Source organism: Rosa rugosa, chromosome 5, assembly GCF_958449725.1.
Source record: "Rosa rugosa chromosome 5, drRosRugo1.1, whole genome shotgun sequence".
NCBI classification, from domain to species: domain Eukaryota; kingdom Viridiplantae; phylum Streptophyta; class Magnoliopsida; order Rosales; family Rosaceae; genus Rosa; species Rosa rugosa.
The window spans coordinates 34,595,618-34,620,313 of record NC_084824.1 but is presented as its reverse complement, the minus strand read 5'-3'; the positions used below and the strand labels follow the sequence as shown (position 1 = coordinate 34,620,313).

The 24,696-nt window shown below is 38.2% G+C and overlaps 1 protein-coding gene and 2 long non-coding RNA genes across 3 annotated transcripts; all 3 read left to right on the top strand.

Annotated features, from left to right (window-relative positions):
• Window positions 1-9,820: 9,820 nt before the first annotated feature.
• Window positions 9,821-12,592, top strand: LOC133712482 (uncharacterized). Its single transcript, XR_009847430.1, has 3 exons — window positions 9,821-10,214; window positions 10,769-10,845; window positions 11,628-12,592. It is a non-coding gene; the product is annotated as an uncharacterized LOC133712482 (long non-coding RNA).
• Window positions 12,593-16,853: 4,261 nt separating this feature from the next.
• Window positions 16,854-18,901, top strand: LOC133712697 (uncharacterized). Its single transcript, XR_009847547.1, has 3 exons — window positions 16,854-17,263; window positions 17,818-17,894; window positions 18,677-18,901. It is a non-coding gene; the product is annotated as an uncharacterized LOC133712697 (long non-coding RNA).
• Window positions 18,902-20,692: 1,791 nt separating this feature from the next.
• Window positions 20,693-23,184, top strand: LOC133708083 (uncharacterized). The gene is made up of 2 exons (XM_062133532.1): window positions 20,693-21,203; window positions 22,002-23,184. Exon 2 carries the CDS (start codon window positions 22,077-22,079, stop codon window positions 23,079-23,081), a length of 1,005 nt encoding a protein of 334 aa, XP_061989516.1. The 5' UTR covers window positions 20,693-21,203; window positions 22,002-22,076; the 3' UTR covers window positions 23,082-23,184.
• Window positions 23,185-24,696: the final 1,512 nt, after the last annotated feature.

The window sequence follows — 24,696 nt, the reverse complement described above, 5'->3', positions numbered from 1 at the left end:
AGCCTCTTCCTCGTCCTCAGCATCATCATCTTCAAAAACTCCATCATCTTCTTGGATCCAACCATCATCTTCAGTATCCTCTTCCTCACTGACAGGTTCAAACTCAACTTTATTCTTGCCTTTATCAGTAGCTTCAGTTGTTGGAGCTCTGCTAGCTTGAGTTGGCACCTCATCTTCACAGTCCAGGATCTTCAACTCACTTGGTTTCAACTTTTGTCTCTGTGCACACACTTTGAATCTTCTAGCTTTACACCCTAACCTATCTTCCACAGGAGGGTTTATTGGTGAATCTGGCAGCTCCTCAATCTTGATAGAGCTCTTCTTTTTGGGTGAGTTAGGTTGCTCCTCTATGACAACACCACTTGACCCTGCTTGACTGAAACCACAAGCAGGTGCTTGTTCCTCATACATGAACAGATCTTCCAAACCCTCATAATTAGGATCCAGTTCCAAATGGTCTAGATAAAGAATGACCACTCTAACCTCAGGCACCATGCAGCACATGGTTATCATATCCTGGTCATTGTTAATCTTTGTCATCGCATCATCCTCAGAACCTATGGAGTACCAGCATATTTGGGATTTATGCCCCTAACCATCCCATCAACCTCAGTCAAAGACATTCTGTCCTTGTCCACATTGTTGTAATAGCTTATGGTTCCTCCTACATACTTGTTCTCTGTGTGTGCTATATATCCACCATGATATACCTTGATGGTGAAATCATCTGGGTGTACTGCACATAGTGAAAGCAAATTGAGTTAGAAGTTTCCCAACCACTAAACACACCAGGACAGGTGATGCGGCCGAAATAGCCTCACAATTTAACCCTGCAAAATGTAGTTGTCAGTATAGGATAAGCAGGGATCGTTCAGTCCGGGGATTGTAGGGTACACCTACACAAAAAGGTCAATTAACAAATAAAAGAATAAAATGGGGGTTTTGAAATTTGGTTCCTAATCTACTTGAAATAAAAAAAAACAAATAAAACTATATACAATGATCGACTTCCCTAACCTAGACCAATTCCACTCGGAAATTACTAAGTGTAAAAACAGAAAATTCATTTCAACATGCTACAAAAACGTGCCCATCTTAAATGCCTAGATAAGAGCTCAAATGAAAAGCCTCAGCAGATCAATCCATTTATCTAATTCGTTCTAATGTAGGCTTGGATCGGAAAAGTCCTTACCAAGCCTAATACTACTAATTTTCGAAAACACTCAGCGTAGTTCTCTTAACTAGTAGTATTATCTAACCCTCGAATCAACTCACACGTGCAAATTAACCATTACACATAGAATTTAACACGTAATTTCCAGAATCGTTTAATCATTAAAGCATGATTTTTACCACTTTTTAGAACTAATTGCTACTTGTTTAACTCAGCGTCTTAACAAATAACAATTACTCTTGGAAAATTAAGCAAACAGACAAGAACTCTCACCGTTATTCTAGCATGCAAACTTATGAACCTAACTCTGAAAATTACCTAAACACGTAAAAGGGCACAAGATTGTAACATGCATCATAAAAAAATTCTCGAAATTAACTCAATAATAAACTGAAAATCTCAAAAATATTAATAAAAATATTCTGAAAATTTCATGTCTCCAATTACACAACTCACAAATCCAAACACACAAAACCGAAACAAAAATTGTAAGTAGAGTCATAGTTACACTTTGAAGCTTTCCTCAGCGGCTTGGCAACAAGGTGATGAAACTCGTCTCTGCTATGGTGGTCACGGTCTTGTAGGTGTTGGAGATTTGAGGAGTGAATTGGGCAGAGTCTTGAAATAGTTTTTGGCCAGGAAGTGATAGGCCAGGAAGTGATAGACCAGGAAGTGATAGGCCGGGAAGTGATTCCAATTCTGTTCTGGACATTGCCTATTTATAGGGGAGCATTGGTTGGCTTTTGTCGATCATACCCTTCATCATTTGGACGGATGTGATTGCATCATAATTCTTTTAATTTCCCAACTGCAAACGTCTTTCTCCTTTATTTCCCTTCTTCATTGCTTGGTCAAATGTCTTTAAATGCTTTATTTTGTGATTCCATCGTTGCTGTTTCCAAGAGTTCCACCAGCCAAGGTTTCCTACAACAAGCAGGAGAATATCAGAAATTTCTAGAGAAAATAAAGGGAACTAAAATGTAAAGACCGCAAAAACATCGACGGTGAGGAATCCTAATCCAGCTAGGATTTTTCATGAATTTTGTGTTTTCCGCTTATTTCACGCCAAACACTCTACAAGACTCTGAAAATGACTCAATGACTCAAAACACGAAACTAAGGGAGAAACAAGGCTGAAATGGGGCATATACTCAATAATATTGTCACACTTTTTGCTCCTATCAACAGGTAAAACAATCAAAATGCATCAATAAATACCCCCTAAACAACACAGGTGACACCACTTAAAGCCTCACCAACAACTCTTTTGTAGGACCACAACACCACTCAAAGACCACTACACCGCTTAAGGGCAATATACAAACACTGACCCTTTCTTAAATATCCGAATAAATCCATTACTTTAGATACCCAAACACACCCAACGCATCATTCAATATTCAATTCCAGATAGTATGACAGAGAAACAAATAACCCTAAAAAATTAAAACCCTAATTCTCGAAACCCCCCTTCAGAACCTTCCAAAGCATATATCTGAAAACCCTAAATTAAAAAGCCCTGGCTCCGAAGCTTCGAAACCCATAAAATTGTTAACCATATCAGTAATCACCCAGATTGATTGATTGCCATTTACAATCCAATACCCAAAATCCACAAATGAATATAACAAACAAATCAAAAATCAACATAAAATCTCAACACCACCGTAATCAGATGCCCCAAATTTGAATTTTAAAATTTTGCTCTCACCGTAATTGGGGATTTCTTCTGCTTCACTTTGCGTTCGAGGTATCCATTCCTCGATTGGCGCCCCAGCCATGATGCTAACACGTCAACCTTCTAATCTCGACAGCTTGTTGAAATGGTTCTCACTAAATCTGGGTATGTTGCTGTTTTGGATAGGATGTCGATGAGAGAGACGAAGATAGAAGGTTTAGCTCGAGCTCTGGGATAGGGTTTTTGGGTTTCGAGAGAGTAATTGGCCGTAATGGACTCGTAATGCAGGGGAAAAACGGTAATAAGGGTTGTTTAGGTCATTTCAACAAAAATTGAGTTTCAGCCACCAAAGGTGGGGCCCTGTGTCAGTGCCACGTCATGAGTTAACATCTGAAATGGATGGAGGCCTCGGGATTGGACACGGAAGAGGAATCTTGAGAGTACATGGGTGTTCTTGATGAATTTAAAAGATCAGGGACTAACATGATTTTCGACCTTAAGTTGGAGGAGGCAAAGTGAAATTAGTCCTAAAAAAATTCTTATGATTGGACACGACTCATACATTGGAGCATTTATTAAGTCGCTTATAAAACCGCCGTAGCCGACAGGTTCGAATTGTTAAAACCACCAAAGCCTTCTCTCAAGGCCGACATTATGACGATTTGCTGTCAGCTGTACCATGAAAGTAAACATCCAAAATCCGTACAATATAAGACATTGATAACATTGTAGATTTCCCACTTAACAAATATAAACGTTACATACCGCAAAGGATGTGGGTAGAAACCAGTTCTCTAACTCATTTTCATTCAGGTATGCTGCCCATATATTAATGACCTAGTCATGGGTCATAAATTCAGTAATTCCGTTCAGATGTTGTATTATTCGACATGAGCGAATCAAATGATAAACAATTAAATTGTTCATACATTGGACGACAGGGGAACATTTGGTGATAGACACTGTATTTCCTGAAGTGACAGCACAAAATCACTGAACTTGGCAACATCGTCCCTGTGTTGACACAAAACGTTAGATGCCAGACTTCATTTCAACAAAACCAAAGACCAGAGTTGAATATGACAAACAAAATAGTAATAAATGATTAAACATAATGCAATGGCTTTGAGGGTTTTATAACAGTGATGATGATCAGTATAAATATTGAAAATTTATGTCACCCCTTCATAACTAATATAGCATTTCTTGACAAATAGTTTAATATATGTACCATAATCCGCAGTCATTATTAAGAAAAAATAAAAACAGATCCACACATTATTAAAACATTTACAGCATATGATTTCTCAAAAAATTGGATAATGGTTATATGGTCGAACGCTGACAACTTTGTTTTATGTATTAAGTTAGTCTGAAGTGGACGATATTTACCTCCATTCCTCTTCACCAATTCCACTAGTTCTGAACAAGTAAGCCAACATATTAGATTTCTTTCTAGAAACTTTTCCAACCCATGAAAAAGTTTGCACTTTCTGTTCATGTCCCGCCTTCTCCTTTCCGCAAATACCAATTTCTTCTGTTGCATGTACCTGGGACAAAAATCAGCTTATCAGCACGTACCCAAGTTTCATATATTCAAATAAATCGTCTACCCCAACATTAAGGATGCTATTATTTTAAAAATTTATATCATCTAACCAAAGAATACATATAAATTAAACATAAGTGTATTTATAAAAGTCGTTGCGAACATACATTGGGCTCGATTACCTTTGTTTTCCCATCGTCATGGAACATTTCATTCCCGAAATCATGTATGCGTGCTTCAGCTTTTTGGTGGCCCTTACATCATTTCGTTCGATTTGAACCAATTACTCTCAATACCTCTGTTACAATTGTTTTAATGTCATTGCTTTTGCTAACCGCCAATAGTGAACGTTCCGCATAATATAATTGTCTTCCAATGGCTCCTATATTGGATATAATACATGAAACGGTCGACTGTAGTCTCTCCATATGAGACTTCAATTTTTCAACTTCTTCTCTTACACACTCCTAACTATTTGACTTGGGAATTGGATGCACATCCTCTTCTAATCCTTTCTCCTCCATCTTACAAAGCACCCAAATGACATTCCTCATTGTCTTTGAAACGGCTTTTCAGATTGAATGCGTCCGTCTGTAAATAAATTCATTTCATTAGTAGCTATGAAGATGGGCTACAAATCAGTTGTACAAAAAAAAAAAAACATACGGTCAAAAGTACTTCTTACTATCCGTTTTGGCCTATGCTCCTTGACCACGGTTTTCCTATGTTTAGATCACAACATATATCAGAATTACAGTATAATCACCAGTTTATTGATTTAGATTAAAAAGATCAACTCATTGCAATAGCATTAGTTCCATACTATCAAAATACTTATACACAATTACGATATCCCACACAACTCATTCAGTTTTCAACTTCCTTGCAATATCCACTTTATTATCTTCTTTTTGGGACACTTTTTTTGCAATCATATTTGTCCACATCACCTGCATATCATAAATCAATCACTGTAATCAACCTATTCGATGATTCAACAGATAGATTGTACACAACCTCGCAACGTTACATAATGGGGGTATTACATGACTGGCGGGATAATGTACTTGCCTATGTTAAAAGATCTAATAACAGTTTAATTGCAACTCCATACAAACTAATTGAACCATTGCCTTTATCACACGTGGATGTAGATTATTTCCAACAATCGGCCAAACTGAGTTCATTGGGCAACTTGGAGACTTAGTGGTTGGATTGACTATTGTCTTCTTTATTATATCAAATTCATATCTCATCTTTATGTATTATTAATGAACTTGCTTCAGCTTACGCACACGAACAACACTACAAAGTGAGATGACATCTTTTCCATTCATCATAAAGATACACAAATTCGATCAAACAGTATATTCGGCAGTTGCCTATTGAGCCATCTAACACTGACGGAAAGTTCCATTTCATACAGAAGTTCAGATGGTCTGTTTGGCAATTGCATATTCAGACAATACTCATACGGCATTTTCATTTTGATACAGAAGTTCAAACGGTCTGTTCAGCAGTTGCGTATTCATTTATAAATACATGTACAAAGAAGCAAAATCAATGGATATTCAACATTATTTAGGTCCAGTTAACTGAATGCAATCACAAAGTACTATTCGCACACCTTCAAAAACATACCCATTTAGTAACTAGAGTAAATTGCTGTCATAATTCCCCATTTTCCTTACCAAGTTAACAGACCAAAATCAAACCCCAACACACAAGTCTCACTGTTTAGTGTTTTTTGGACCCTGAACGCTGTAAAAACACCTAAACCATCTACCAACATGAGCCCAAACCTTGGCCACATAAGGAAATGAGGGTTTGCAATGTAAGAGGAACTAAAACGACTCTATGATCATACAAAAAGGAACGAGATAGGCCTCCTAAATGTAAGTATACTAAAGTAAGGGTTAAAGAAAATGAATGATTAAGTTGACTACAAAACTACCATCGCTCATTTTCATATGGCAATGAGATTCTCATAAAAGATTAAACTTTATTGTAAATCGGATTTTATATTTAATTGATTGGATGAAAAGGGGATTAATTTCCCAAATTTACATGTACAAATGCCTTTTGCTTACTTAAATTTGAATTCGTACACCATAAAGTAACAACCATAAGTTGTTTGACAATCATTACTTATCAAAACGTTAACTGAAGATGTTATGAAAATTATACATATTACAAAAACCGGAATTCTAACCGGACGTGCATCTAGATGCATTTCAAAAATACATCCTAACCAGACTACACAAACAGAATACAATGTCTCACTCTCAGAGGCAACATATATGCTTCATCTCCATTTGTTTCAAAGATATCATTCATGTAATCCTACAGCTCAAAGGAAGCTTCATCCACCAACTCAAATCTAGGAATCAAAACTCAAAAATACACTAATACTGAGATTTTGGATGTCAAATTGAAATATGCATTCGCTGAAAACTTTTTTAATGAACCTTACGCACAAAACAATGAAAAATTAGCCTTCTTATAAAGTGAGACTTAAATAATTCAAAACCTGAACAACCTCTACCAAACTTGCACCATCTACTGCAAAACATCCCCAAAAAATAAAAATTTAAAAATAAATACATCAAAACCAAACAACCAAATGTTCAGAGAGCGATCATTTTCAAATGTTTGCAGACAGTTAAAGAAATTCACTCACCTTAATTAAACTGCCTTTCCTGCCCGAGTCATCATCAACTGCAACTCTACAAATCCAAATAGCCAATAAACCAAATCAGAAAACCATGCCACAAAAGCACTAACAAATTCATAATTTCAACTAAAACATCAAACTTTCAATAAAACAAACAAAACCCAATTTTTCTAGACAAAGACCAAGAACTATAACACATGAGATAAAAAAAATTATTCAAACGTGGGAAACTAAAAAAGATCCATAATGCTATTACAAACGTGATCAAAGAATGCACCAAGGATATCGATTTTCTTATTTTCACACTGATTTATGACCCAAGATAACAAAACCCACAACCACCCAAGTAAACAAAACCTTCTATCACTATGTTCATCTTGCATCCACAACCACCCAAGCAATCCAAAAGACCCGATGGAGGTTGCATGCTGTTACGTTGTTTAAAATTGAGTCTGTGATTATAAAGTGTGATGCTTTGATTATGGTGTTTTTAATTACTTGATACTACAATGTTGCTACAAATAGTGATATTATTTAGTTAAAAAACATGGATGACATTGGAAGAAACTGAGACTTTAGATTTTGATACTGTAAACAATTTAATGGATGCAGGGTATCGCAACGCTAAACTACTGAACTACAAAATTAAGTGTATTAGAAAACAAATAATATGGAAAAGTACTTATTCAAGAATTGTTTCTAAAATGCAACAGTACCGTACATTGTGTAAAACACATATAATGTTAACAGCAATGCATGAAGCCATAGACGCCACACTGACAACAAGTTTCTATTTTCCCTATTTCTATCTAAACCCTTAATGATAACTGGCTGCCAAATTTAGCCAAAATTTCATCTTATAATACCTTTGAAGCAGAACAGCCGATATGTTCGTCTCATTTCAACAATTAACAATAACATACTATCTGATCTCATACAGATGATTATTTTGTTTTTTTTTTGTTTGTGGGGGGGGGGGGGGGGGGGGGGAGGGGGGGTTTGGGATAATCTACTTCAAATAGTGCAGACCGTTATGTGGAATAAGTTTAACTAGTTAGTGTACCCGCGCGATGCTACGGGAATATGATCGATATCATTCGATTTAAGGATCCTGAATTTAGATTGTATATTAGATATTGTTTTACATGTTCAAAAATCTGGTAACTTAGTCAGATTTCAAAGTTAATAACTACAAAAAGTGTTCACAATGAAGAAAGAGAAATACTCCCAGTACAGCTAATAACTCAACTATAATCAATATATCATCATTTTTCATTTAATCAATGACTAATCACTTTCCGTGAACTGATTATAAATCATTTGCAGAGAATTCCTATCAATGAAAAAAAAAAGCACGTTTCAATCTAACAAAAGGAGAGACTTCACCCACACGTACTCTATCTAGAGCTGAACCCACGTTGGATTTGGGCCTTTCCTGTGCAGCTTAGTTTCCTGCAAAAGAAATATAAGAAAAAATCAATCAGAAACCAAGTGATGGTAGGAGCAAAATTTAAGAAATTGAGAGAATGTTTCCTGCTTTGCCGAATGAAATTGAGGAGAAATTAACTCATTGACATAGTTGGACAATTAGTCAGTTTGAACTGAGGACTGCAGGGTCAAAATAAGCAGAGCAGTTCTTAACGTTTAGTCACAACAGGAAATCAAGCTTCTTGCTCAAAACAGTCACCTGCAAACACAGATATTTACACATTAACTGGCATCAATGATAAATAAGCCAAGCACAAAAGGTCAATCCTTCAACCTGAATTGACTACATCATAATCAATTGAACTGAAGTTAGAAAAGGATTTCATACAAACCATTATTATGATCAATAATATGTCATGAGAGATTATGCAATATACAAACATCTTTGTTAGATATCTATGCAGATTTTCAAACAGGGGAAGAAAAGATCTTGGAATGTTAATAAATTTTGGTTAATGAAACTAATAGAAAAATGAGAGTTTCATCTTGTCAAATAATCAAGTAAAGATAAAGAATTTGGTATAAGGTATTATCATAATAAGCCAATACAATATCCCAATAAGCCTAAATTTAACTTTGTTTTGCACTGAACACAATTATATAAAGTAATAACGATCAAATGTTTCTAACATTCAAGATAAATTAACATCAAATGTTTCTCACAACACTCTTATCTATTTACTGAAAATAGATAACTATATTATATAGTTCTCGCACGAGATATTGTGCAGCCAAAGGTCTGACTTTCAAACCAAACTAATGATAGACAATCAATCCCTAACCAAAACAAAAGAGGCAAAGAAAAAGATGAACCCGAAGCACAGACCACTTTAAATGACAATCAATTAGAATAAATGATACGCTCGAAAAGAGTCGCCTATTTAAACCCTGAAAAATGTAGTTGTTAGTATAGAATAAGCAGGGATCGTTCAAGCCAAGGATTGAGGGTATGTAATACCCCGAAAAATCCAAATTAAATTCCATGGTTTTTTAGAAATGATTTCACGATAGTAGGAGCGAGTACGAAGCTTGGAAAAGTTGTGGAATTAGTTCGAACGATTTTATTTTCGAAAACGAACGTTTTTAGGGGGTCAACAAAGTTGACTTTTTATACGTTCAAAATTTGGGAAAACTTCCTTCATGAAAGTTGTAGAGCTCGTCGATACGAGTTCGCGGACATGTGGAACGCATTATTTGGAATTCGTATGAATAAGTTATGAATATTTTAAAATTGAGAATTTTCTATAAATACAAAAAATCAGATTTCTCAATAAGGAAACCCGAAAATTTCCAGATTTTTCTCCTCCTCGCTGCCTTGGCTTCACGGCGTCGCCACGACTTCATCCGGCCACCTATGGCCATGAAATTGATATCAATCTCTTCGCCTTGAAACCAGCTTTCCATTCATATATGTCTTGCATCCTATCATTCACCATAGACAACGAATCGAAGCAAAGAAGGTCAGACCATTTTTCATGCATTTCTTCAAATTCCAGCCAACTCCGGCAAAGGTAGGAGGGGAGACCAACTGGGCTTTGTTCGCCTTGCCATGCTCTATAAACTCACCAAGTTTCACATCTCGATTCAACCCGAGGAAGACGAATTTCAGATTTGAGCGATTTTGGGCGATTTCGGCCTCTTTCTTCTTGAGGTAATTTTCGACCACTTCCGGTCATTTTTAGACTTCATGCTAGTTAGGAAAGTGGTTGGGCTTGATGAGATGAAGAGGAGCAGCCCGGCCCCGACACCATTGGCGGTGGTCGGCGGCGGCTCTGCCACTAACTCCGGCGGCCCTTTCCGGCCAACTCCGGGGGTCAAAAATATAGTTTCTGTGCATTTTTAGATTCTATATTTCAATACGATCATTTCGATATATTATACGCAATTTTCGGATATCGTATGATTTAGTTATGAATTTTACGATTTCGAACGATTTCGATTGTTCGATTAATGATCTGTGAAGATCGGACCGTCTGATGGACTTGTAGTTTTGATATGTTGATCGTATGACTGTCCCAATGACCTTGTGTGGTCATGGGCGAAGATCCGACCGTTGGATCTTCGTATAATTGCAAAACAGTGATTCGGGAGGCGATTCGTGAGAATCCGTCCGTCGGATTTTTATATAAGTTAGAATCCGACCGTTGGATTGTCGTTTAAGTATGTTTTGGAATTGTTAGCTAAATTCAAGTCACATTTGATTAGGTGATTGGCGGATTGATTTGGCGGACGATTCGTAAAATCGTTGTTGAGCTGTTTAGAAGACGCAACGGGAATTAGAGGTGAGTAAACCTCACGTGGTTCATATTACGAACCCAATATATTTAATTGCTTTATTTTGCAATCATATGAACTATTGTTGGTGTATTAGACATTCCTGTGTGAATGTCTGTATATATATTATTACGTGAAATAATATGTATTGTTGGAGTTGTGTTGAGTTATTGTTGAGAAACAATATATTGTGAGAGGTGTTGAGTTTTATTGTTGAGGAACAATAAATTGTTGTGATCTGTGGAGATCACTAGGTCACGAGGTGACCATGGCATCTATTAGTGAATCACGCTCTCGTACCGGGCTGGTGGTTATTAATAGTATTAAATCGTAATCACGTCTGTGGCCGGACGAGTGGTTACGTTCAGTTAGAGCTCTAGTCTGTCTGCCAAATGTGGAGTGACCTTATGAGTGAAATTGAGAGTAACTCATAAGTGTCTATATATATGTGGTAACCTTATGAGGGAAATTGAGAGTAACTCATAAGGGTCTATATATATATAATGAGTCTGTCTGCCAATTGTTGAGTAGTGATGTGAGGGTAATGTTGAGGTTACTTGAGACTGTGAGGGGTCTTATGTGAGAAGTGTTGAGGATACTTGAGTCTTTTAAGAATGAGTTCTTAAAAGAGAGCCTCAAGAGTATCCTTCCTTTTATGGTGATCGTGTTGAGTTATAATAATTGTAAGGAAATAAATCAACAATTCTTTCTTGTTTACTCATACTGGCTGTAAAAAGCTTACCGGGTTTTGTGTTGTTGCAACTCCCGGTACACTATTCAAATTGTGTAGCGGGTATTCCTACAGGACAGGAGAACCAGGACGGTGATCGTGCGGTTAGTGCAATTGTTAGAGTTTTACAGCAATTGTAAGTTGTGAGGTGTGTTATGCTCATTTGAGCTTTACAATATTGCTTGTGAGAGTGAATTGTAATAATGAACTCGAAGTTTCGAGATTTGGATTTTGTAATTGTAATTATTCATGTTTCGGATTTGAATTTACTATTCAAAATTCGGGGCGTGACAGTTTGGTATCAGAGCGTAAGGTACATATTTGGTGATAATCAGTACCTCCCGAGTGATGGCCCGTCTGCAGCGGATCCCCATCATATACTCTTCGGTACTGGTAAAATCATTGGGTATGTCTTAGTATGGGGTCTAGACAACGTGTAAGTCCGTAGGACGGTAGAGTTGTCTACTAAGTTCGTATTAGAATAAGTTTAGTTTCCGCGAGTTGTGATCTTCGAGGAATAGGAACCTCTGGATTTAACTCTGATGAGTCGGTGAGGTAGAGGTCGAGTCTGATGTAGGGACATGACCTTTCTATGGAGACAGTTGAGGATGAGGTGGAGGCATTAGAGGTTGAGTTGCCTAGTCTACCTGTAGTTGATGTGATGGATGTTATTCTTGGGTTGAAATGGTGAAAGAGATTGAGACCCTAGGAATAGTTGAAAAGAGAATTGATCTCACCAACTCAAGATGATAGGAGTGTGAGAGATTATGAGACAGAATTCTCAAGACTATATTGGTGTTCGAGTGTAGTGATGTAATTTGGGAGATACTTATGTTACCTTTAATAAGGGTAGTATGTCAAGTGATCATGGCATAGGTTGACTTTGTAAGTGAAGTGGTGGAGCTTGTGTAGCTTCTTTGAGTTATCACCTTTGAGGAATGGGAACCTTTGGATTAAACTCTGGTGGAGTTATTGAGGATGGTTTTCACGAAAAACAGTATCCTTATGTGCATTGTAGTCGTTGGTTGTTGGGGTCATGGTGTTTGACCAATGCTTGTATCTAAAGTCGTTACGAGTATTTGACTAGTAGTTGTGATACTTTCCATTAGTTGGATATGCAGATGTTTTGAGTTGAAGAATACTTAGCAGTTATTGGTTGCTTAGTGATGGAATTGTGTTATAATGGAGCATTCATTCATGCACAGTTGTTTGGTGTTTAGGATAGCTACTATATATTAGCTAAATGTCGGGGTGTGGTTTGAGATCTGCGGATGGTATTGGAAATTATTGTGGAGTGCTGGTTCACTGACTATTGTTGAGTAGTAATGCATAATTCGTTGTTACTATGATGGATTTTGTGTATGGTTGACTTATGGAAAGATTGATATGACCTCGTGATAGGATTGACTGTGAAGAGACATTGTGTTGATGTATGAGCTTAGGTAATAACGTTGTTTTCAACTCTAGGAGTGCTAGGGTTGTATAACTAATTTATGAGGCCAGATACTGTTGTGAGGACAGATTATGGATTATGACGTGGTTAGTGTGAAGTGCTATAATCACAGAATTTTGACCCACTAGATGTTGACTTACCACCAAATGAGCAGTGAGGTGATTCGTGGGTGAGATACTGAGTGTGGTACCAGTATCGATTAGTGGATGCTAAGATGGTACATATTGCTTGTTGAAGCAATTGATAGATGGAGTGATCGAGATTTTTTTTAGAGTTGTAAGTGTAACTCTAAAGATGTGGGTTTTTCCTAGCTAACTCAGGAAGTGTTTAGCTTTATTAATCCCTAATTCTAGCGACGAAATTATTGTGTTTGGTTTGACTCAGAGGATACTAGCTTGACCTCTGTGTGACTTAATTGATTGCTAGGTTTTGAATGATTGTTTGTGATAAATCATTTTGAAAGATGTGTGCAGCAGAGTCTCGATGGTTTTGAAAAGAGTATTAAGTGACCAAGGTTCGATCCTTGGTGTTGTTGTGGTTAAACAAAAAAAAGAAAAAGAAAACATGCACACAATCTTATTGATTTTATATTACAAAAAGGGAAACGAGGACTATGCTATACTAAGCCTAGTCAGCAGCTCCGGATGGGTTGAGGCTGAGCTCAAGAGAAACGTTTGAGCCACTGTGGTAACCGCCTGAGCCACCAGAATAGTAACCAAAAGCGCTACCTTCCTCGGAAGTAGCCTTCAGGTTACCAAAGACGTCCTCGCCGTGCACGGGGAACAGAGGAAGAGTTTGAACCTCCTGGTGATCTCCTCCTCGTTGTTGCAGGGATGTTTGTCCTCCTGTTGTGCCAAAAGAGTTGTACTAGTATTAGTGTTGAAGTGTGAGGAAGAATATGAAACAGAATTTAAATCAAGAAATCCTTCATTACCAGTAGAATAGGTGGAACCAAAGTTGAGATCAATGGATCTACCATCATCAGTAGAACTAGTGGACCCAAAATTGATGTCAATGGATCCACCAGCTGGCCCAAAATTGATGTCGATGGATCCACCAGCACCAGTAGAACCAGTGGACCCAAAATTGAGATCAATGGATCTACCAGTACCAAGAGAACTAGTTCTCATGGGCACTGGAGCAGCCTGATTACACCTATTCATCTGCTTCTCTCGAGCCCTGACGTTCTGGAACCAAAAGTAAATGTTCTTACCCTCAACATACCCATACTGGTTCAGCTGGAGACAGATCTCGTGAATCTGCTCTGTAGTTGGGCACTTAAATCCCTTGACGTAGTAAAGATCCTTGAGGATTCTTATTTGTTCTGGAGTAGGAATCCACCTGGTACGGCTTCGCCAGAAATCCATGTTGGCACTACTTCCAGCTGCTTGGGTGTTTCCTCCCTCCTCTGTTGGTTGCTGTTGTTGTGGTTCCATTTGTTGCGGGGTTTGGAGCTCCATTAGTTGCAGAGTTCGTGGCTCTTGGGTCATGGGGTGAGAGGATGTGGAAATCGAGGAATACATGGTTTAGTGTTTGAGGGAGATTTTGTTAGAAGGATTGGAGTTGTTGAACTGGTGATTGGAGATCTGAGATTCTCAGAGGAAAGATGAGATCGAATCTTCAAATGGAAGAAAAGATCTGAGAAAGAAGGATTGAAGATTTGGAGGAAAAGATTGAAGATCTGAAAGTTCAGAGGAAAGATGGGATTGAATCAACTAGATGGGAGAGAAGATCAGAAGAGAAGGATTGAAATTGATGAAGAAAGGATTTGAGAAGAGAAAGGCTGAAGAGTTGAGAGAGAAAGGCTTGAGCTCGGAAGAAAATTTCTTTTCTTTTGGAGTGAACAGTTTTTCCCCAGAATGCACCTATTTATAGAACAAGGTGAGCAGATCTCCACCGTTGGATGAACGATCTCAGAATTTGAATCCACGCGTTGGATTAAAGTCATCCGAAAACCCGGAAAAGTTGTTGGCGCGTGGAGAGCGTGTAAGGGGACAGGCCGAACCTCGAGATGCTGTGGCAGACAGCTTTAGCCGAAAGCAGATTTGACTGCCGTAAATCACGGAAGGGATAAGCCGTGACACAAGTGGGCCGTACTTGGGCCTGTCTCGGATCAAGGCATCACTGTAGCTGTGGGTGGAGGCCTGATGGGCCGAGTTTCAGAAACAGTTTTGGACATGATGGGCCGAGTTTCTGAAACAGTTTTGGATGAGTTGGGCCGGATTTCTGTAACAGTTTTGGATACGTTGGGCTGGGTTTCTGCAACAGTCTTGGATGTTTTGGGCCGAATTGTTGAAACAGTTGAAACAGTTGGTTTAAATAAAAGGATTGGTATGGATAATAACGTGAGCAGCCGTGCTCGAGTGGTTGAGTGTACAGTTCGTGTACAAGAGGTCTGAGGTTCGAACCTCGCCTCTTGTTTATTTTTATTATGTTCGTTTATGACATAATAAGTATAAAATTTGTACACATTATATTAAGCACAGCTTGTGCTCCAGTGGTTGGGGGACAAAGGTTTCGTGCGGCAGGTTGAGGTTTCGAACCTTGCCTCCCCCGTTATTTTATTTATGTCGCTTATGACATAATAAATATAACACGTGAGCATATATTAATGAAGGCAGCTCTTGCTTCAGTGGTTGGGAGCAAAACCTTCGTGTTTGAGGTCGGGAGTTCGAACCCTACCTCTTACAAATATTTTTGGGTCTCGTATATGCTTGATATACGGACGTATATACGGTATGTACGGTATACATACGTATATACGGTCTGTACAGTATGCATACGTATATACAGTTGTACGATATGCATACGTATACACGATCTGTACGGTATGTATACGTATATACGGTATGTACAATTTCATACCGTAGCCGAGCTGGAAGTTGGTGGGCCGATTGGTAGGCCCAAATAGTAAGCCCAATTGTTCGGCCCGAATAGTAGGCCCAAATGTTAAACCCAAAGTGGTTTGGGCCGGTTCGAAATTTGGATGGTTCGGTTTCTTCGGCCCAATTGACCAGCCCTAATGCTTAGCCCAAGGATTGAACAAGCCCAAGTCATCGTCACTGGGTGACATATTTTATTGGCGTGCTTTTGGGGATGATTTGTTTTGAGTGATGCATCTCTATTGTTGTGAAGAATGGTGCATGCTTGAGTTTTACTATAGAGATTTACCGTGATGCTAATTGAGTAGCGAAACACTTTGTGGGAGTGTTTACTGTGCTTGTATGCCAGTACAGAGTGATGATCTATGTGAAGATCTATGTGATGATCTATGTGAAGATCTATGTAAGGATCTATGAGATGATCCACGTGATGATTTTGTGTAATTGATGTGGAGTGATGTTGAGCAGTTGTTTTGTGAATTTACATTGTGATGAAAGGATTTAGTGGCCCTAGGAATGTATTTTTATACAAAGGATTGTGCCTTTGTAGATTACTACAGATTTGGAAAAGATGGAGATTCTATGATTAGGTCAACCTTAATCGAGAGGAATTGACTTACGCTCAAATTTCGGGACGAAATTTCTTTAAGGAGGGTAGATTGTAATACCCCGAAAAATCCAAATTAAATTCCATGGTTTTTTAGAAATGATTTCACGATAGTAGGAGCGAGTACGAAGCTTGGAAAAGTTGTGGAATTAGTTCGAACGATTTTATTTTCGAAAACGAACGTTTTTAGGGGGTCAACAAAGTTGACTTTTTATACGTTCAAAATTTGGGAAAACTTCCTTCATGAAAGTTGTAGAGCTCGTCGATACGAGTTCGCGGACATGTGGAACGCATTATTTGGAGTTCGTATGAATAAGTTATGAATATTTTAAAATTGAGAATTTTCTATAAATACAAAAAATCAGATTTCTCAATAAGGAAACCCGAAAATTTCCAGATTTTTCTCCTCCTCGCTGCCTTGGCTTCACGGCGTCGCCACGACTTCATCCGGCCACCTATGGCCATGAAATTGATATCAATCTCTTCGCCTTGAAACCAGCTTTCCATTCATATATGTCTTGCATCCTATCATTCACCATAGACAACGAATCGAAGCAAAGAAGGTCAGACCATTTTTCATGCATTTCTTCAAATTCCAGCCAACTCCGGCAAAGGTAGGAGGGGAGACCAACTGGGCTTTGTTCGCCTTGCCATGCTCTATAAACTCACCAAGTTTCACATCTCGATTCAACCCGAGGAAGACGAATTTCAGATTTGAGCGATTTTGGGCGATTTCGGCCTCTTTCTTCTTGAGGTAATTTTCGACCACTTCCGGTCATTTTTAGACTTCATGCTAGTTAGGAAAGTGGTTGGGCTTGATGAGATGAAGAGGAGCAGCCCGGCCCCGACACCATTGGCGGTGGTCGGCGGCGGCTCTGCCACCAACTCCAGCGGCCCTTTCCGGCCAACTCCGGGGGTCAAAAATATAGTTTCTGTGCATTTTTAGATTCTATATTTCAATACAATCATTTCGATATATTATACGCAATTTTCGGATATCGTATGATTTAGTTATGAATTTTACGATTTCGAACGATTTCGATTGTTCGATTAATGATCTGTGAAGATCGGACCGTCTGATGGACTTGTAGTTTTGATATGTTGATCGTATGACTGTCCCAATGACCTTGTGTGGTCATGGGCGAAGATCCGACCGTTGGATCTTCGTATAATTGCAAAACAGTGATTCGGGAGGCGATTCGTGAGAATCCGTCCGTCGGATTTTTATATAAGTTAGAATCCGACCGTTGGATTGTCGTTTAAGTATGTTTTGGAATTGTTAGCTAAATTCAAGTCACATTTGATTAGGTGATTGGCGGATTGATTTGGCGGACGATTCGTAAAATCGTTGTTGAGCTGTTTAGAAGACGCAACGGGAATTAGAGGTGAGTAAACCTCACGTGGTTCATATTACGAACCCAATATATTTAATTGCTTTATTTTGCAATCATATGAACTATTGTTGGTGTATTAGACATTCCTGTGTGAATGTCTGTATATATATTATTACGTGAAATAATATGTATTGTTGGAGTTGTGTTGAGTTATTGTTGAGAAACAATATATTGTGAGAGGTGTTGAGTTTTATTGTTGAGGAACAATAAATTGTTGTGATCTGTGGAGATCACTAGGTCACGAGGTGACCATGGCATCTATTAGTGAATCACGCTCTCGTACCGGGCTGGTGGTTATTAATAGTATTAAATCGTAATCACGTCTGTGGCCGGACGAGTGGTTACGTTCAGTTAGAGCTCTAGTCTGTCTGCCAAATGTGGAGTGACCTTATGAGTGAAATTGAGAGTAACTCATAAGTGTCTATATATATGTGGTAACCTTATGAGGGAAATTGAGAGTAACTCATAAGGGTCTATATATATATAATGAGTCTGTCTGCCAATTGTTGAGTAGTGATGTGAGGGTAATGTTGAGGTTACTTGAGACTGTGAGGGGTCTTATGTGAGAAGTGTTGAGGATACTTGAGTCTTTTAAGAATGAGTTCTTAAAAGAGAGCCTCAAGAGTATCCTTCCTTTTATGGTGATCGTGTTGAGTTATAATAATTGTAAGGAAATAAATCAACAATTCTTTCTTGTTTACTCATACTGGCTGTAAAAAGCTTACCGGGTTTTGTGTTGTTGCAACTCCCGGTACACTATTCAAATTGTGTAGCGGGTATTCCTACAGGACAGGAGAACCAGGACGGTGATCGTGCGGTTAGTGCAATTGTTAGAGTTTTACAGCAATTGTAAGTTGTGAGGTGTGTTATGCTCATTTGAGCTTTACAATATTGCTTGTGAGAGTGAATTGTAATAATGAACTCGAAGTTTCGAGATTTGGATTTTGTAATTGTAATTATTCATGTTTCGGATTTGAATTTACTATTCAAAATTCGGGGCGTGACAAGGACTTCCGTTGTATAGTTAACTCTGATGAGCATTTACGTTTTATTTTGTTGTTGACAATTTAATTCGTAAGCTTATGTAATATATGACTCTGTGGAGCAGGTCAATATTGACATAGTGGGTTCAGGGCATCAATATGTAATTGGTTAAAAAGGAAAAAAGTTTACAGGTATTTTGTATTGATGACTGAACGTTCACGCATGTATAATTATGGGATGACGAAGTGGTGTTAGCTCAGTGGTTAGAGCACCCACTACCTATGTACAAAGTCATGGGTTCAAGTCACCATGGGAGCAGGAGTGAAACCTTTTGATCCTCTTTAAAAAAAAAAAAAAAAAAAAAAAGGTATAATTATGGGATTATGTATCGATTTTTATTTGTATTAAAAATCAGGGGCGTGACAGACAAAAACGAGGAAAGGAATTTAATCCCTTTACAATCGTCAAACATACCAAATTAGATGACATATATTAATCAAAAGAAGGTTACAAAACCTAAACCCTAAGGTGCTGCTCTTTGTGTCGCACCCAAAACCCTAAAACCGAAGTTGATCGTCTTCGACCTTGTATCCCAAGCTCTTCACCATCTCATCAATTGATGATGTAACCGCCTTTTTCGCTGCCTTGTTGGCCTTGGCCAGCTCCAACGTTGTGGACATTTCATGGAAGATTGGGGGAGAATAGAGACGTACGACCTAATCATGCCTTGTGGCACGACCTCTTGCTTCCATGCCTACAACTCTGAATGATCTTAGACGCTTCTTCAAGGGTGTATGGGTCTTTGATCGGACCTTCAGGATACAGAAATGTGAAAACAATCATTTCATTCCTGGCTTTTGATCTGGTACATGATCGTAATAAGGTACTAAAAGGAGGTCCTTGGCGTTTCAATCAAGCACCCATTGTGCTCCAGGAATATGATGGAGTAGCACGTACCACTCCACTCTCTAGATCTGATAGGAGCATTTTAATGCGACGTTTTAATTGTTATTTCCTCATATTTACTTCGTTATTTCCTTAAATAAATCCTTTTAGTTTGGAAAAGTTTCTATTTCCCATTTTTAGAAAGTTTCCATTTTAGTTTAGGAAAGTTTCCATTTCTTATTTTTAGAAAGTTTCTACTTTTAGTAATAGTTTCTATTTTCAGGTCTTTGGAATAAACGAGCTGAAATGAGCTCAAAAGTGGAAAGAGGAGCTAGAGAACGTTGAAGGGAGTTAAGACAAGACACAAAGGGCTGCATAAATGAGCTGAAATGTAGAAATAAAGTTTTCCTGTTTCAACCAGGAAACCTGCTCAGAAGAGGAAACTCTGCCAAAACAAGACCCTTGAAGCAACCAAGAAAGGAAAACGGAATAATGAAGTGTCAAGGCGTTGAGAGAAGCTTCTTGAAGACATTAGAAGATGACATGGCTTGAAGGTGACACATAAAGGCCCAAGAACTCTCAAGAGACTTTGGACTTTCGGCAAAATGGATAAAGGCCCATTGGAAGTAGGGTTTTGTGACGCATGTGAGATAATTTTGGGATAGTATATGTGTTTTGCCATGAAAAGCCAAGAGAGAAAGAAGGAGCAAAGTGAAAATTAAGGAGATTGATTGAAGATTTCGATTGGAGTAATTCATGGGAGATTTTTAAGGGAAAAGAGATATTTTTGGAAGACTTATGTGTGGTTGCTGTGAAAAGGGTGAGAGAATGTGTGAAGGCAACGTGAAAAATCAAGAAGTGAATAAAGAGATTACGTTGGAGAAGATTTAGGGAGAGTTTTAAGGAAAGAAGAAGTGTGTGCAACAAGAAAAAGGTCCAAAACAAGTCTAGGTTCATCCCTAAATTCCCTAAAGGAATTTTGGCCGAAATTCATGAAAAAAAATCAGAAAATCCTTATATAATTTCGGCAAGGATATATACTAAAGGGATTTAGACTTATTTTGGAGAGTTTTGATTGGTTGGACAACACAATAGGGCTTACTTGGCGATTTATTATTGGTTGGAGTTATGTGGCATTTTCTGATAATTCTTTGGAAAATAATAGAAGAATCAAGAAGTTTGGAGAGCCTTTTCCGTTTCCCTATATATACTCCCTCATTCTTGAGGTTGAGGGTTCCACACCCCATAATTCAGAAATTCTCTCCATAACATCAAGCTCTCTCTCCATCCTCTAATGCAATCCACGGTTTTCAAGCAAGGAAGAAGAAGAAGAAGCCGTGAGCATCATCATCCATCCTCCACCTTGAAGACTTGCTTCCAAGATTCAAGAATCCAAACACCAAGCATCCATCCCTATCTCCATCTCACGGTGTAATTCAACCTCTTTCTTTGTAACCTTGTTTGATTTCGTGGAATTGTTTCTAGTTGACAATAATATTTGAACAAAGTTTAATTCCGAATTTTTATGATTGAATGATAATTTTGATTCCTATGTTTGTGATTCCATAGTTGCTTTTGTGAGATTGTTCAATTAAATTTGTTTGATTGATATCTTTTATGTGTTCATCTTAAATGGTTCGAAACTTTTAAGGTTTGCATATAGTTGGTGCTAGGTTTAAGTTTGTGATTCACCTAATATTTTTGTAAACTTGAATCAAAAGTAGTAAAGGTTTTGGACAAGAATCGAATTTAATTGAAAATGATTGCAATTAGATGAACTTTTTCATACTAAGTTGTTCACTTGAGTTGATAGCCTTTCTCTATGTGTATTGCGTTGAACATGTTATGATTAGCTAGCTTTCTAGACTTTGATTGCATGTTTGATAGGATTGATCTAGGTGCTTTCACTTAGGTTAATTAGCAAGGAAAGTAAAATATGGGAAATTGTTTGCTTTGAATGTTTCCCATGATCAACTCCTTTCTCATGACTTGGAAGAACAATTGTAGTGTTGAATCGAATTTGATTATGGAATTGGTTTTGATCTTTGATTCTTATGTTTCATTCTTGTATAAGTGTTTTTGTATTTACTTTGTTTTGTTTCTTTTAATTTTCGGAATCCTAAATCCTAAAACCCCCCTTTATTTCGTAAATTTGTATATACTTTATTTTATTTTTGTAAATAATATACTTTGTTTTGTTTTAATTCTTTATTTGTTTGACAATGACAGGTGTACCCTCAATCCCCAGAATAGAACGATCCCTATTTACTATATACTAACGATGACATCTTATAGGGTTAAATTATGCGCTTGCTCCAAGCGTATCAAGATCTGAACTCACTCTTCTACTGGGTTCGCATCTCCAACATCCCACCATTGTTTGAGGTACCAAATAACTTCCTTGACATTGCTGCTGTTGCTGGAGAGTATATCGAATATGATGAAAAACTGTTTGTGAATAGTGGCAAGGTGAGGGTTAGGGTTTCCCATGAAATATTAAAACCCTTTTTCCTTCAGAAAACCCTAAAGTTAGCACCTAGGGTGGAGCCTGAGATTTCATACTTCTTCGAAAATCTGGTGGGGAAGTGTCATGTGTGCAATCTGATCTACCATGAGGATGATAGATGTCCAAGTTCTACAAGCATTGCTAAGGATACATTGATGCCTAAACCGGGGGAAACAAAGTTGGAAATTTCAAGCCCTTTTATTAGCTTCACAACAAATCAATTTATCAATGGGACTTTCAAGTTTCAAGGCCTAAAGACCCCTATTCTGCCGGCGGTGGGAAGAAGCCTCTTTGGAAAGGATAATGGCAATGGTCGTAAGCCTCTGGTGTTGCGTGGAAAGGCCAGCAATGCTAGCCCGAATAATTCTTTGGCAATAGTTCTTATTGATCCATCTAGCTCGGAGAAACACGTTGACCCTGAACCAGTACAATTAAAGGATGGAAACAAGATAAGTAGATCCCCTTCCCTGTACTCCTCTCCAAAAAAATTGAAGACTCTCCTTTCTAAGCTTTTTCAACAGCCTGATCCTAGTATGGCACTTGCCAAGAAAGTGAAGATGCCAGAATTTACTACAAGGATCTCAACTAAGTCACTGGGAATGATTGAGGCACTGAGTAGCATTTTAGTGCCCAAGGAGCATCCATCTGAACATGCTGCTCCAAAGAAGAAGAGAGGAAGACCATTGGGATCCAAGAGCAAGAACCTGCCTAAGACAAAGAAGGTGACAGAAGCTCAAGAACTCTACTATGCCTATCTTACTAAACCTCCTAGCTCTAGTGCTAAGGGCAAGGAGAAAATTTAATTTTTTTCTTTTATTTTGACTTGGCCTATTTACTATGCTTTATTCATAGTTTATAGGCTCAATTTGAATAAGTGAGCATTAGATGTTAAATAGGAGGTGCCATGTATGTGCCATTATTTTCCTACTTGCGAACTATGCAGTGGAAAGGTATGTAGCATTGCCACTCTGGCTTGAGATAATGACAATTGTCATGATTTTGATTCAAAAAAAAAAAAAAAAAGTAGATTTACGCTGAAAAAGAATTAAGTATAATAGCCTTTTTCTCCTTTCCTATGGCCTTTTTTTTTTTTTGCTTTTTGTTACAACGAGGCTCTTTTTTTTTTTTTTGAATCAAAATCACAATGATTTTCATTTATCTCAAGCCAGAATGGTCATTACATACCCTTCTGATACCATCATGTAGATAGACATTAGACAAACACGAAGTTGTGGTGGTACCATAGTGGTATGTAGAAATAGTGGACACTCATTGAACATTCGCGCTCACTTATTCCTAGTAAGCCTATCTCACAATGAAAAATGCACATAGTACATAGACCCGCTACATAAATAAAGAACAAAAATGTGATTAGCTGAGTTGATCCTCCTGGATCACAAATACGATACCCTAAAATACCAGAGTCCATCAATGTGGTCCACAAAAAGGCTCAAATCCCCAAGAAGTATTCCTGTTAGTGTTTAGCACCCCAAGCCCATTTGATTTCAGCACCCAAACTGATTTGGGCCACCAAAACCATTTGGGCCTCAAAGATGATTTGGTCACCTTCATTGCTGCACTGATCGCAGCATGACAGAGAACCTCGATACCTTCTCTGACGACCTGAAGTCCAAGTTGTGGTTTGTTGACGAGTTAAATCTGCGACAGCGAAACCAGTCCAACTTGGCCCTCATACACTGCTTGTTGGTTTGTGAGGCCACTGCCCCCACTGATGCCATTAGCCTCCATCCAGATCATAGTAGATCGATGCAGCCATGCCTAGAGGCTGTGACCCATTCTCCTGCTGCCCAAAGTCTCTCAAGCCAGAGCCCACCATCCTTGAGTTTGGCCTGACATGGTTGGCTCTTCCATCCAATCTAGCGAAACCCCCAACCATTGGGAACTCACTCAAACACTGAATTCTTTAAGGAAACAAAATTCAACGTCCACACTGAGAGCCGTTGAAATGGGTTGGATGTCTATCGATCAAGACCGACCTTTGATAGCTGCAGAGATGTAGTGAGGGATGAAGGAGACCACTTCGTTTAAGTCTGGCATCGAATGTCGTTTATAGAGCCCAAAGCCGAGGTGGCTAGGGTTTAGGAGGAGCAGTCTCATTTTCCCCTAAACTTTCCGACGCTCTTTCTTATGGTTTTATTCAAAAAGAAAGAAATCAAATATGACTAATTAAAAACATTTTTTAATAGGATAGGAAGAGGAAGAGTTGTACGACTCTGCAACTAATTCCAGAAATTGGGAATAGAAATATGAGATTTGATGTCTAGAATCATTAGAACGTACTTAAAGGCAATCAGTTTTTAGTTTTCAGAATACAAGTTTCAAATGTTCAATAACATGAAACTAGTGGATCAATGGATTTTCCCATCTTGTTCACGAATTTACCACATTCTGGGTCGT